The 16,231-nt window shown below is 40.6% G+C and overlaps 1 protein-coding gene across 1 annotated transcript in view; it reads right to left on the minus strand.

Annotated features, from left to right (window-relative positions):
* The window catches only part of LOC122548963 (KAT8 regulatory NSL complex subunit 1-like), a 202,363-nt gene that overhangs the window by 6,891 nt on the left and 179,241 nt on the right, over window positions 1-16,231 (minus strand). The window contains exons 10-14 of the mRNA XM_043687998.1: window positions 13,024-13,167; window positions 11,929-12,089; window positions 7,513-7,631; window positions 718-778; window positions 494-606 (exon numbers count right to left, since the gene is read on the minus strand). Of these exons, the coding sequence (XP_043543933.1) occupies window positions 494-606; window positions 718-778; window positions 7,513-7,631; window positions 11,929-12,089; window positions 13,024-13,167 (598 nt within the window). The remainder of the gene's footprint in view (window positions 1-493; window positions 607-717; window positions 779-7,512; window positions 7,632-11,928; window positions 12,090-13,023; window positions 13,168-16,231) is intronic.

Consider the following 16,231-nt stretch of genomic DNA (forward strand, 5'->3'; position numbering starts at 1 on the left):
TCAACACCAAGAGCTTTAAACTGTGAAGTATGCTTTAGTGAGGTATTTTATCAGATGAGTTTTCAAAATTAAAAAAAATCTGCTGATTCTCATTATCCAATTTGCTTCTTTTATCTCAATAAACTCTATAAGCACAATTTCCCTTTCACAAAACCACACTGATATTTCTTGACTGTGTTATTATTTTCAAAATGTCCTGTTATTACAGTCTTAAGATATACTCAAGCACTGACCCAAGACAGTTGTTGGGCAAATTAGCCTTTAGATTGCTGCTTTCTTTCTCCCTTCTTCTTGAATAGAGGTGTTATACATTTTCTAATGTAATGGGATATTTGTAAACTCCAAGGAATTTTGAACGATCACAATCAGTACACCCATGATGTTTTATTCACCCTGTGCTGCACATGATTGGCTTCATTCCAACATGTTTCTTTACAATGGAACGCAAATAAATTTCTGAATTGTAAACAGGAATCTCCCACATCATGTTTACCTGCTTCCTCGTCTGGCCGAGCTGGTGGAAGACCACAAACACCATCTAGAACGTTCAATTTCCTCACATTTGGAATGGCGATTAAGAAAAGCTTCATCAGACATTTCTTCATACTATATATTCAAGAATAAAAAATTGAAAAGTCTAAAGGCTGACTGCAAAATAAAACATATTGAATAATTCTTCATGGGCTTGCAAAGAAATTCTGATATGTAACAAACTACCTGGTCTTCCTCTAACTTGCAATTCTGCAGCTTTAACTGTTCAACATCTACGATTCGCCAGCTGTCAAGAAGAAATAGAAACAATATCATTTTGAAAATTGTTCATCCAAAAACAAATTGATCAAATAGAATAGAGATGGCTAGGCAGGCAATGCGATGTAGCTGTAGTATGCGGGACTAGGTGGACACCAGTGCAATCCATGGTAACTGAAATAAGTACACAAAAGCCTGAATCCCGTCACCAAATCACCATTTATTTACACGTACATGGCCTCTGACCAGCCCTAGAATGAGAAGACTCTCTGAATCGTCTGTTTGTTTTTTTTTCTATTTTTCCCCACACTACCACTGAACAGCGGTGGAATCTCCTGTTTATATGTCAGTCAGGGTTCCCTGATTGGCCCAGATTAACAACTTCAATCAAGGATCACATAGTCAATGAGATCCACCTGGCTCCAGTTCCAAACATTATAGTGACCATATCTGCAGCAGGTTTTAGCTGCTTGAAGAATTGGAATCTGAGCTTGGATACTATGACACAACAGGAAGGAGAGCATTACCTGTGTTCTAGGAGACAGTCAAACCCTCTAGACTAATTACACCAATTTGGTCTGTGTTACTGCAAGTGAAACAGTATGAGGATCCAGGATTTAATTTAGTGGGAGTTTCAGCCAGTGTCATTATCCAATCAATCCAAGGTTCTTGTTCCCAGTGTTGATGGCACAGAATGCAGAGAAGATTAGTGAACTGATCAAAGCACCGAGATAAAGACTGCCATTTGAGATGGGCAAAACAGAAATATAGCAGAAATGGGGAATAGCATAGAGCTGGGGGACAGATACTGCTCTCTGCAGCAAACAGAGTCCCAAATGCTATGTGGCCCATCATGTGCCAAGATTAAGAACATCTCTTCTGGTCAGGAGAGGAACTGAGAGAGCGAGCGAAAGAGCAAGAGAGTGCGCGCGCGCGCGAGAGAGAGAGAGAGAGAGAAAGCATCCAGGTGTCATATTCCACGTAGCTACCAACAACAGAGGTAGGACTCGGACAGAGATTCCACTGAGGGATTACAAGCAGCTCAGGCTAAATTACAAAGCAGAACCACAAAGGTGATAATCTCAATAAACTACAAGCAAATTAACATAGGATAAATAAGGTTAGAACATGTCATGGGAGCAATGGATTCCAATTTGTAAGGAAATGACACCAGTACTAGGGAAAAAGAGGGGGAGTTGCTCCATTGGGACAGCTTCGTCAGTGTCCTAAAGAAATACATAACTATGGTTAGATAGGTGGGGAGAGGGACATTACAATCAGAAGTAAATTTAAAAAATCAAAAAGTTACAAGAGAGAACAGATGCAAGGTTGTGTAGAGGCAAATAATAATAAAGCGTGACAATAACCTCCCTCATGTTGTGTGGCACTGTCATCGTGCTAAATGTGACACACTGAAAACAGATCTAGCAAGTCAAGACTGGACATCCACAAGATGCTGTGGGCCATCAGCAGTAGCAGAATTGCACTCCAGCACTATCTGTAACTTAATGGCCTGGCATATCCCACAAAGATGATCAAACCAGGGGATTAACCCTGATTCAACAGACAATGCAGGAGGGCATGCCAGGAGCAGCACCAGGCACACCTGAAAATGAAATGTCAATCTAGTGACACTAACAAACAGGACGATTTGCGTACCAAACAGTATAAGCAGCAAGTGACAGACAGAGCAAAATGATCCCATAATCAACAGATCAGATCTAAGCTCTGCAGTTCTGTCACATTCAGTTGCAAATAGTTGTGGACAATTAGACAACTCGCTGCAGGAGAAGGCTCCACAAATATCCCCATCCTTAATGTCAGGATGAGTGCAATGAGCCCAGCATGAGTGCAAAAGAGGAGGCTGAAGCTTTTGCAGCAACCTTCAGTCAGAAGTGCTGAGTCAATGACTCATCTCAGCCTCTTCCAGTGGTCCCCAGCATTACAGATACCAGTCTTCAATTTGATTCACTCCACATCATATCAAGAAACAATTAGAGACTGGATACTGCAAAGGCTGTGGGCCCTGACAACATGCGGCAATAGTACTGAAGACTTGTACTCCAGAAGGTAAGTACTCCAGAACTTGCCGCTTCGCAGCCAAGATCTACCAGTATAGGTGCAACACCCAACAATGTGGAAAATTGGTCAGAAATGTCCTGTACATAAAAAGCAGGACAAATCTAACACAGCCAAGCACTGCCCATCAGTCTACTCTTGAACATTAATAAAGTGATAGAAGGTGCCATCAAGCAGCACCTGCTCTGCCAGGACCACTCAGCTCCTGACCTCATTACAGCCTTGGTTCAAACATGGACAAAACAGCTAAATTCCAGAGGTGAGAGGAGAGTGACAGTCCTTCACATGAAGGCTGCATTCAAGCAAGTTTGACATCAAAGAGCCCGAGTAAAATTGGAATCAACAGGTATCAAACGGAGCACAAAGAAAGATGGCTATGGTTGTTGGAGGTCAGTCATCTCACAATCCAGGACATCCCTGTAGGAGTTCCTGAGGGCAGTGGCCTTGGCTCATCCATTTTCAACCGCTTCATTAATGACTTTCCCTCCATCATAACGTTAGAAGTGGGGATATTTGTTGTGATTGCATGATGTTCAGTACCATATGCGACTCCTCAGATACTGAAGCACTGCATGTTCAAATACACTAAGATCTGGACAATATCCAGGTTGGGACTGACAAGTAAGCCAGTAACATTTGCACCACACACATTCCAGGCAATGATCATCTCCAATACGAGGCATCTAACCACCACCCCTTGACATTCAATGGTACTACCATCACTGAATCCCTGATTATCAATATCTGGGGATTATAGTTGACCAGAAACTCAATTGGGCAAAAGTGAGGACGGCAGATGCTGGAAACCAGAGTTTAGATCAGAGTGGTGCTGGAAAAGCACAGCAGGTCAGGCAGCATCCGAGCAGCAGGAAAATCGACGTTTTGGGCAAAAGCCCTTCATCAGGAATAGAGGCAGGAAGCCTCCAGGGTGGAGAGATAAATGGAGCATACTGTGCTTTTCCAGCACCACTCTGACAGAAACTCAATTGGACTTGTCACATAAATACAGTGGCTACAAGAGGCTAGGAATACTATAACGAGCAACTCACCCCAAAGCCTGTCGAATTTGCACAAGGCACAAGTCAGAAGTGTGATGGAATACTCCCCATTTGTCTGGATCAGTACAGCTCCAACACCACTCAAAGGCTTGACACCATCCAGGATAAAACATCTTACTTGACTGGCACTACATCCACAAGCATCCACTCCCACCCCACCGACACTAAGTAACATCAGTGTGTACTGTCTAGAAGATGCACTGCATAAATTCACCAAATATTCTCAAACAGCACCTCCCAAACCCACGATCAATTCCATCGAGAAGGACAAGGGCAACAGGTACATGGGAACACCACCACCTTCAAGTTGTCTTCCAAGCCACTCACCATCCTGACTTGGAAATAAATCACTGTTCCTTCACTGTCGCTGGGTCAAAATCCTGGAATTCTCTTCTTAATGGCATTGTGGGTCAATCCACAGCAGGTGGACTGTAGTGGTTCAAGAAGGCAACTCATGACCACCTTCTCAAAGGCAACCAGAGACAGACAACAAATTCTGCCGGCAATGCCCTCATCTCACAAATGAATTTAAAAAATGTGTAGAAAATATAAGCAAAACAGTGCACCAGAAACTGGAAACAGAGAGAGTAAAAATGGTAAAAATTCAAAGCTTAAGGCTCTTTATCTGAATGCATGCAACATTTGTCAGAAGACAGACGAGTTGCTGTTGCACATAGAAACAAATGAAAATGACTTTCTCGGTATTACGGAGAAATAGTTGCTGACCAAGACTGGGAATTCATTATTCAAGGGCATCCGATGTTCCAGAAAAATAGGTAAAAAGGAAGATGTAGTAATAATATGAGGGCAACAGATCGTGACATGGAATTAGTTTGGGTGGAATAACAAACAACAAAAGAAAGTAGTCATAAGGGGGAGTTGTCTCACTGTCAGACAATCCAAGTCAGGAAATAATGGAGGCTTGTAAGAAGAGCACAACAATTGTCATGGGTAATCTGCATATTCATTAGACAAATCAGATAGGCAAGGGTAATATGGAAGATTAATTTGCAGAGTGTATTGGGATTGTTCCTTAGAGCAGTACATTGTAGAATCTACCCAGGAATAGGCTACTTTAGATTGAGTGATGTTTAGTGAGGGAGGATTAAGGAGTGATCTTGTAGTTACAAATCCTCTAGTGAATAAAGATCACAACACGGTCAAATTTAAGAAGGGCAATGCAGTTTCCTAATTAGTGTCCTGGACTTAAATAAGGGCAATTACAAAGGAATGAAGAAAGAGTTGTCGAAAGTAGCCTGAGAAACTAGATTAAGGGGAAGATCAGGAGATGAGCTTTGGCAGACATTTAAGCAAATATTTAATAATATTCAATAAAAATTTAATCTAATCAAAAAGAAGGATTTGACGAGAAGATAAAACACCTGTGGTTAACCAAGGTGGTCAAGGAGAGTACCCAAGCAAAAACTAAGGTGTACAAAGTGGCAAATATTCGTGGTTGGCCAGAAAATTGGGACTTCTTTTTTTAGGAAACAGCAGCAGGTGACTTAACAGCAGCAGGTGACTTAAAGCAAGAAAATGAATTATGAAAGTAAATTGGTGAAAAAATTAAAAGAATAGCAAGAGCTTCTTACTCGCAGATAAACAGATAGTAACTCAAATAAGAGCCTGGCCCTTTGGAGATGCGACTGGGAAACTGATATTAGAGAACAGGAAAATGGCAGTTTATTGAAATCAATACATGGCATTGTTGTTCACAATGGAGAACATTATAAGCATACCAAAGGCATCAGATAAGCAGAGTGCTAATGGGAGGAAAGACTTTTAACACACTCAGTCTCACAATAGTTAATGTACTTCATAAACTAACAGCAGATAAATCACCAGGACCTGATGGCCTTCATCCAAGGACTTCAAAGGAACTAGCTGCAGAGATAGTGGAGGCATTGGTACAAATATTCTAGAACTCTGTGGATTTCAGAAATGGAATGGAAAACCATAAATATGATGCCCCTCTTCAAAAAGGGAGAAAAACATAAAAGAAACTACTGGCCTGTTCGCCTAACACGTTTGTTTGGAAAATGTTCAAAAATTATTAAGGAAGAAATAACTGGTCATTTAGAAAAGCTTAACACAATCAAACCGAATCTATACAATTTTGTGAATGGGAAATCATACTTGACAAATTGACTCGAGTTCTTTGAAGTCATAATAAGCAGACTTAAGAACAAGAAGCAATCCAAAGGAAAAATAATTAATTGGGACACAACCAATTTCAGTGAGATAAGACTGGACTTATTCTAGGTAAATTGCAATCAAATTGGCAACAAAACTGTCTTCAAACAGGACACAGCTCCGGTGCAGAAGGTGGTTACAGTGGTATTGTCACTGGACTAGTAATCCAGGGCACACACTAATGGTCTGCAGATATGGGTTGAATCCCACTATGGTAGATGGTGGAACTTCAATTTAATTTTTAAAAAATTGGAATGATCCACTGTCATAAAAAATGATGTAGTTCACTCATGCCCTTTAGGGAAGAGAAATCTGCCATACTGAACTGCGACTCCAGACTAACAGCAAAGTAGTTGACTTGTAGTTGCACTCTGAAATGGACCAGCTGGTAACTCCATTCAAAGAAAATTAGACTCTCAGGGCAACTCCCTGCTGACTTTATCTAGAAATGGTGAAAGTGGTGTCCGAGACATTTTCTTCAAGGGATAAATCTATGAGTATGATCGTGTCAATGTTTTGCCTGACCAGTTTGAGGGACAACATTCAATTTAATAGAAGCCATCAGATGTCACTAAGGAGAGGACTTTTTTGCATTGAGAGGACTGTTTTTACCGTTGGTGCAGAGGTTGGTGCTGGGTAGCCAGCTGGGTTTATTCCTTTCTTTAGACTTTAAAATAGCCTTTCAAATGTATTAAAGCCATTACCGAGAGTAGTTATGAGTAAACCACACTGTGGTGGCTCTGCACTCACGTGTAGACCAGATTAAGCAAGGACGAAAGAATCTCCTTCTCCAAAAAAGTTAATGAACCAGATAAGTTTTTAGGGCATTTGACAATTAGCGAATTCAAATTTCATCATTTCCCATAGTGAGGTTTAAACTCATGTCCCCAGAACATTAGCCTGGGCTCTGAATTACTAGCCCAATGACACTACCAGACTGCAACTGCTTCTATAGGGATGTAGAACTGAGAAATCAGAGCATGGCTAGAAAATAAAATGTTAACGTTAAAATCATTACTTCCATTGAGTGTACCCTTCAGAATAGCTGATGGGAGTGAACAGAAATGCTTTATTTACAGAACAAGCTGGACCTTACTGCAAGTTGAGCCAATGTCGAAGAAAGGTAAACCTCGGGGCAATATTTGTTGCGTATGAGGTACAGCTGAGTGCCTATGAAGCTGGAGAGACCTTTCATGAGAGAAATGGAAAGAAACCAGCAAGGATGTAACTCAGGGAATCTTCAAATATTGCAACACAGAAAGAATCAATCTGGCTCATCAAGCCTCTGACATTGATCACTGCTGTCCAGCATACTCACTCCACCACTTTTAAACAACTATTCAATTACCTTGCAAAATAATTTTTAGACTCTGCATCAACAGAATGCATTGTTACACTTGTTTAAAATCTCACTGACACTATCTTGTGTTACCTTGGTGTCAGGATCTCCTTGTACTGAAGTTTCTCCACTCGAGCTGCAGCAGCCATGGACATGGGAATCACAATGTTGTTTATGTCAAATGAACTTTCCCCTCTTCTCTTTCGTGCAGACTGTAAGAGTAAGCAAGAATAAAAATGATAAACCTCACCATTCTGTTCATTTAGAAGGTAATAATTTTTAAAGTTGTAAACCTGAAACAAAAACAGAGTTCTTTCTCTGATGAGGCCACCAGATGGAGTTCTGATAGCTATTTGAAGCAGGAAGGAAATACAGGGGATAACACATCCCAAAAGGCTCAACAGGCACGGGAGTACCATTGTTGCTCTTTGATGAAAGTACAAAGCATGTATTCACATGTTCACTGATGACAGACATCTATTTCTCAAACACACTTCTCTCGTCTCATCTACTGTTGCTAAATTAACAGGCTGCCTATCCGACATCCAGTATCTAGTAATTTCAATAATGGAAAACCTGAATCTTCAATTCTAGTATTCATGCTCTCAGAAAGAAATCCTATTTCCATCTCCATTGCGCCCAACTCACTCGACACAATCCTTAATCTTTTTGAGCTCTTGAACATCCGTGTTCATGCAATTCTGGCCTCTTCAGCATCCCTAAACATAACTCCGATATGGTTGCCATCACAGGGACATAGTAAAGGAAGGAACACAATTGGCAACTCAACATTGTGGATAGGATAGAATCTTCAGGCAAGACAGAGGAGTGTGTCCAAGAACGATATCTTGGAAGGTGGTCAAGTGAGGATTTTTGGGTACACTCACACTATTATGAGTGTATTACAGGGCCCCAAACAGTCAGCGGGCAATTGAGGAGCAGACATGTAGTCAATTCACTGAGGTGTGCAAAAAATAAAAGTGTTTTTGCATTAGGTGATTTCAACTTCCCCAACATAAACTGGGATAATCATAGTATAAAAAGTTCAGAGGAAGTAGATTTCTTGAAATCTACACAGTAAAGCGTTTGAGTCAACATGTAGAAGGCCCTACAAGAGGTAGTGCAATGTTGGACTTGATTTCTGAGAACAAAGACGGACTAATGTTCAAGGTGGAAGTGGGGAAGCACTTCAATGATAGTGACCATTTCACCATAAGTTATAAGTTTGTTATGGAAAAGAAAAAACAATGGTTTGCAAGAGCGAACTTTGGATTGGGGAAGGCAAATTTTATTGAAATAAGGCAGGATTTGGCTGAAGCAGACTGGGAGCAGCTACTTTCTCTTCCCGAACAAAAAATTTAAAACATTAACATGTAACCTCTAAACTGAAATACAGAACTTTCGATGTTTACGGATAAACAAAATGAGTGTTAAAGTAAAACGTATTTTATAAGGTTTCTAGTCCTGCCACCTCCTATCACGAATGATGGTGGACAATTAAACAATAAAGAGGTGAAGGGTTCACAAGTATCATAATTCTCAATGATGGGGGAGCACAGCAACAAACTGCAAAGGTTAAGTCTGAAGTTTTTGTAGCATTTTCACACAGAAGCGCTGACTGCATGATCCATCTCAGCCTCCTCCTGTGGTCTCTAGCATTATATGTTACGTCTTAAACCAATTCAATTCACGACTTGTGATATCAAGGAACAGTTTAAGACATTGGGCAACCACAATAAGCCCTGGCTATTTCGTACAGAATAATACCAAAGACCTGTGCTCCAGAGTATCCTTGCCCTTAGCCAGCTGTTCCAGTATAGCTGCAAAACTAGTATGTACCTAACAACGTGGAAAATTGTCCATAAATATCCTGTGTATATATTTAAAACAAATCCAACATAGCCAATTATCACCCTATCAGTCTCTAGCATCAGCAAAGTGATGGAAACGTTGGAAATTGGGGACCCTTTAAAACTGAATTTTTATAGCATTTCCTATGTATTTTCAGACTTCATCTAACTGCTCTTAAAGTCTATCTCCTTTCCCCAAGCATATATAATTCGTAAGCAACATAAATGTAAAGTGATAATAATGATCAATGAGGCCACTAGGTTTCATAAAATCAGTTCAAATAAGTACACTGCATAGCATTATCAACGCAGTGTTCAGGAAAATAGTTTTGCTCCAAAAAGGATGAAAATTAAGCTTCAAAGGAAGGTGGTTAATTAGGGAACAGTTATTCTCGAGGATTCAAGTCAGTTTAAATATACAATGTTAACAACTGCTCAACGTTAGAGGGCAATACTCATTCGGCAGCAGTGCTTGCAAGGCAGCTGTTTTCTTCAGATGAAAGATGGACCAAATGAGGAGGAAGACCCAAGGGATATATCCTGTGCCTACTATCCTGTTTGTTCATTTTTGTTTATTTTTAAAATTTATATTCTAAGCTCGGTAGTCAGTGGGGAAGCCCAGCACACTCATGAAAAGATAAGGCTGAAACATGTGCAACAATCTTCAGTCAGAAGTGCAAAGTTGATGATCCTCAGCATTACAGATGCCAGTCTTTAGACAATTCGATTCACTCCACATGACATCAAGAAATGGTTGGAAGCATTGGATACTGCAAATGCTTAGGTTCTGAAAACATTCCAACAACAGAATTGAAGACTTGTGCTACAGAACTAGCTACACTCCTAGCTAAGCTGCAATATCCCACTACAGCAACAACAATGACATCTACAGTGAAAAGTTGCTCAGGTTTGTCCTGCACACAAAAAAGCAGGACAAATCCAAACAGGCCAATTATCGTCAAGGGAGACAGGGCACAAGGACAGAAGAGCTAAGACAGGACACAAGGACAGAATTCCAGAGGTAACCTGAGGGTAAGGGTCCTTGACTGAGTCAAATGGAGCCATAGCAAACTCGGAGTCAATGGGAACCGGGGCGGGGGGGGAGTTCTTCATTGGACGGAGTCATACCTAGCATGTCGGAAGTTGGTTGTGGTTGTTGGAGGTGAGTCATCACAACTCAGGACATGTCTGCAGGAGTTACTCAACAATTTTCAGCTGGCTTATCAATGACCCTACCTTCATTATAAGATTTCAAGTGGGGTTGTTTATTGCTGATTGCAATGTTAAGCAGCATTCACGATTCCTCAGAACTGAAGCAGTCCATGTCCAAATGCGACAGGACTTTAGCCACAGTTCTGAGGAATAGTCATCACACTTGAACCATTAATGCAGTTTTCTTTCCATAGATGCTGCCAAACCTGGTGAGTTTTGCAAGCAGTTTCTGGTTTTGTTTCAGATCTCCAGCATTCACAATTCTTTGTTTTATTTTGATGTTGAACTCACTGCCTCAACTCTTCAGGTGTGCTTATCTCTGACAGATTTCTGTTCTCAGCTTTCTTCTTGCTCTCCATCATTACTTTTGTTTTCTCTTTAAGTATTTGACTAAGTCTTTGTCAAAACCCATTTCCACAGCCACATCTCATTCCTCAGTGACTGCCTCCAGTTTAGACTTGCCCCACCTGACTGAACTTTCATGCTTAGTGTTTTTAATCAACCCAGGATCACAGATATCTCTAATGCACAACACTCCTCAGATGGCATTGTAGGTCTATCCACACCAAATGGACTGCAGCAGTTCAAGAAGGCAGTATCTTCTCAAGGGGGAACTAGGGATGGACAATAAATGCTGGCCTAGCCAGTAATGCCCATGTCCCACAAGTGAAGTAAATTTTAAAAAATCATCATGATTTGTGGCACCATAAACAGTGGTTGCAGTGGTGCAGGATTTGACCACAAGAGTACAGACATACTATTTCAGCTATACAAAGCCTGGTTAGATTACATCTAGAGTACTAACAGCAGATCAGAACACGATACCTTCAGAGCAACAATGATCTTGGAGGGGATGCAAAATACATTTACCAGAGTGCAAGGATTAAATTACGACACCAGATTCACAAAGTCGGATGGCATTTTGTGTATTCAGATGGTTAAATGATGATTTAAAGTCCACAACACATTAAAAAAAAAGATAGAAAATTTACTTCTGCCAAATGTGTTGTGTAGTACTTTGCCAGGTAGAGTGGGGTTTGTGGTGGTGGCAGTGATGCAGAATCTAAACATTAGAGCCGATTGACAACTCACTTAGAAAGTTATAGTTTGGTTAGAATAAAAGCATTGTTAAAAACAGTCTTAAGGATTCCTTAATGTAAGTTTCCAGCATTTTCTAATTGCTGACGTCAGCCTTACTGGCCCACAGTTCATGATTTTTTCATTCCCTTTTTATTTGAATAGTGCTTTTGTATTTTCTAACTTCCAACCTAATGTTCCAGAGTCGACAAAATTGAGGAAAAGCAGAAGCAGTGCTCCATTATCTCTCAGTTCTCTATTTTAGAGCTGAATGTAGGTCGTCAGGTCTTAAGGATGTGTAAGATCTTAGTCATTCACGTTTCTCCAGTACTAGATGCATTTCAAATCATGAATCAATGCTTTAACTTACTGGTGTAGACGTGGTGGTTGTTGCTGTCTGGTTGTGTACGACTGAAGAAGGGGGGTCAGTGAACGAAGGTGAATGGTGGATTGTTGAACTGAGTTTTGGAGTCTGGGAGTTTAGTAGTGATGGGGATGAACTCGAAGCAGCTTTGTGCCGTTTACTGAGTGCTGTGTAGAAGAAAAACAACATAGGGTTAGCAGTGCTCAGAACATCACTCATTCTTTATATTTTGGGAGATAATACATAATACCTTATGAAGCTCCCATTATTAACATGAATCAAATTGTGCTGAAATAATGGTGGGATGGGTGAAAAACATGAGGAGGACAGTAGGATAAGGTGAGGAAGAGGGAGAATGGGGTCCAAATTGGAGTGAGGAACTATGCCTGATTCCAGTTGCTATCCACTGACCCTTGTAGGAACAATGTCTTTATGAACTCTAATTTTGTATGTAATGTAAAAACAACCTCACATTGACTTGTTCTTGTGATTAAGAGAATATATACCAGGTGTCAGGTCTGAAAACTGCGTGATGGCAAGCAACACTAAGGTTTATTAAAATTCCACTATAATTTACTTCCTATACATGAACCTCAACTCTGACTGTCAAGATATTTTGTCATGCTTTTCTGTCAACATTTACCATAATAAATCGCTATGACAAACAAAAATAGTTTGTGCATTAATCATTTAAAATATAATTGCAGGCAGCTAGCTGCATCAAGTTTATCATGGCATTATTTAAATTTATATTTTGTGCAAACAAAAGACTTGCTGTCAATTGACCATGAGCAAAACAACAGACTTTCCAGTTGAATTACAGATGAATATATTCTTGGTCAGGAGAGAACCAAAGTCAGCAACTATCACCACCATGCAACATCTGGCCACTTGGGTGTCACTTTGGCTAGGCACTGAAAAGAAGGTGTTAAATTGAAAAAGTACAGTTAAGGAGAATTACAACTTAGTCTGATCGAATGCAGAAATTGACCACAGATGACAGGGTTCCAATGACTGACAGGTCAAACCAAATCCTACCAGGAAAAATTTATAGTGTTTGACACCGATAAAATACAGGCATTTCAGCAGAGGCTCACTTACCTAAGTGGACAGATGACTTTTGCTTCTTTATTTGTGTATTGAATTTTTCTGTAAAAGGATCAATCTCTGTTTTAGAGGTTGGCTGCCAGAAATCTAATCTTTGTTTGAAGACTTTTTCTGATGCATTCCTGCTGTGTACATATTCTAATGGGGAAGAAAAATAAAACTGATGGATCAGATGAGGGAGGTTATGTGACACAACCAAATCTAAAACTCTTCCACTATAAAATGGGAAGCTCCATGACTTGAAAGTCCTTCCATTTAGATACCCAGAGAATATATTCCTTAGATTTTGAAACACATTAAGGGCAGTAAACCAATCAATATTTCTATTTTTAATTCCTATTTTTCAGATCAAATCTCTGTTCTTTTCTCCCCCGATAGTTGCTTGTATGTAGCATCTTAAACAACTCAGGGGTTTGTGTCTTACTTCTTTTGGTTGTGTTTCTTGGACAGTTTTTCACCACAAGACCTAGCGGGTTCTCTTGTCCTATCTTATCAAACTCTCCACCTTAATTTACTAATTAACCCCCATGTTGTTTCTCATGTCTGATTTCTGATCCAAATTACCACATGCTTTTCAGGAAGAACTTGCCATTCAGCAGATATCCTGCAATTCATATGAGCCAGTACCATCTTTAAAAGCCCATTGTTCACACATACAAGCATTGTTAGTCTGGAGCTGCCCTACATGCTTCCCAACATTTACCCCACTCAAGGCACACATAGGGAAATGGGCACCCTGCTGTACAGACAGATTCCTTAAGATCCTGCTGGATGGGATGTTACACAGGTGAAACTTCCTCTTCCTCCAGGATGAGGGGTGAAGGTCACTGCACCTGACAACACTAACATGGTCTAGGGTTACAACCGAGGTCAGTGCAGTCTCTCTGTTTGGAGGGAGGAATACCCAGCACTATAGGAAGGAGGTCAATTATATCTTCTCCATTCCTCTAATGTAAATGCTATCATCACCTTGCTAATAATTCACACTCTGTCTCTGCTACTGTACTCAACTCACATCAAAGCTTATGCTTTAATCATTCTCATTAACCCATATGGCACATTTCCTCATTGTTACCCACTCCAACTCCTCAACATTACTAACCCTGTATGCCCTCTGTGCTGCCTACTCACTTGCTTGAGACAGCTCCCCACCTAGGGACAGAAGTAAGTCATTCAGCCCCTCCAACTTGTTCCACCATTCAGTAAGATCATGGTCGATCTGCGACCTAACCTCTGCTATCCTGTGTGTGTAGGACAGCTTCCTAACATCTCTCATGAATGGTCTGGCCCTAATTATCAGACTATGTCCCTAGTTCTAAAATCCCCAACCAATGGAAATAGTTTATCCTGATCTACCCTGTCTTTTCCTCTTAAAATCCTGAAGATTTAGATCAGATCACTCTTTAACCTCTAGAGAAACCCATTATGTATAATCTCTTCTTATGACTTAAACCCTTAACCCAAGTATCATTCTTGGAAACCGATGTTACATTCCCACCAAGGCCAATATATCCTTCCGAAGATATGAGTACCCACATATGCTCACAGTATTCCAAGTGGAGACTAACCTGGGTTTTGTATAACTGCAGCATAATTTCTACATTCTTGTGATCTAGTCCTCTAGATGTAACAACTAGCATTCTATTGTTTTTCTTAATTATTTTCTGCCCCTGATCATGACATTTTAAGGATCAATGCACCTGAACCCCAACTCTCTTTGGTCATCCATTGCATTTAATTTCATACCATCTAGAAAGAACACTGATCTATCCCTTTTCAGTACAAAATGGATAACCTCAAACATGCTTACGTTTGCCACAGTTTTACTCATTAGTATAAAATTACAAAGAGATATTGATAGACTATCTATACTGTCTACAATGCTGCGTAACCGACAACAAAATGGCAGATGGAGTAGAATGTTGGTAAATGTAAGGTCTCCCATTTTGGTAGGAATAATAGCAAAATGGAGCATTATTTAAATGATGAAAAAATGCAGCACACTGCTGTGCAGAGACACCTGCGCATGAATCACAAAAAAGTTGGTTTGCAGGTGCAGCAAGTAATTAAGAAGGCAAATAGAATATGATCCTTTACTGTTACAGGGATGAAGTTTAAAAATAGGGAGGCTGCACTCAGATAGGATGGTGTGGCCACACCTGGAGTACTGTGTACAGTTTTGGTATTGTTACTTGAGAAAAGACAGACTGGCACTGGAGGGGTGCAGAGAATGAGTAGACTGGGACTATACTCATTGGAATTGAGAAGAATGATGGGGGATCTTATAGAAACATATAAAATGTTGAAGGAAATCGATAAAATAGAATCAGTGAGGTTGCTTCCACCTGCAGGTGAAATTAAAGGGCATAGCAACAAAATAAGGGGGAGCAGATTTAGGCCTGAGTTGAGGAAGAACTTCTTTACCTAAAGGGTTATTAATTTGTGGAATTCCATGCCCAGTGAAGAAGCTGAGGCTACCTCGTTTAATATCTTTAATACAAAGATACATAGATCTTTGAACAGTAACAGAATTAAGGGTAATAGCAAGTGGCGGTGGTAAGTGGAGCTGAGTCCACAAACAGATCAGTTATGATTTTACTGAATGGTGCAGTAGGCTCGAAAGGCCAAATGGCCTATTCCTGCTTCTATTTCTTATCTAAAAGTCACAGCTATGCCTCCGACCTTTATTTTCCTAATAGTTACTTGCCTTCAAAGTTTGTGAGAAGATTTGTAGCTCGGGTGCTCGTTGCTGTGGTTCTGTTCGCCGAGCTGGAAGTTTTTGTTGCAAACGTTTCGTCCCGTCTCGGTGACATCCTCAGTGCTTGGGAGCCTCCTGTGAAGCGCTTCTGTGGTGTTTCCTCTGGCATTTATAGTGGCCTGTCCCTGCCGCTTCCGGTGGTCAGTTTCAGCTGTCCGCTGTAGTTGCCGGTATATTGGGTCCAGGTCTATGTGTTTGTTGATGGAGTTTGTGGATGAGTGCCAAGCTTCTAGGAATTCCCTGGCTGTTCTTTGTTTCGCTTGCCCTATAATGGTAGTGTTGTCCCAGTCAAATTCATGTTGCTTGTCGTCTGCGTGTGTGGCTACTAGGGATAGCTGGTCGTGTCGTTTCGTGGCTCGTTGATGTTCGTGGATGCGGATCGTTAGCTGTCTTCCTGTTTGTCCTATATAGTGTTTTGTACAAAATCCCATGCAAGGACTACAC

This window comes from Chiloscyllium plagiosum, chromosome 4, assembly GCF_004010195.1.
Source record: "Chiloscyllium plagiosum isolate BGI_BamShark_2017 chromosome 4, ASM401019v2, whole genome shotgun sequence".
NCBI classification, from domain to species: Eukaryota; Metazoa; Chordata; class Chondrichthyes; order Orectolobiformes; family Hemiscylliidae; genus Chiloscyllium; species Chiloscyllium plagiosum.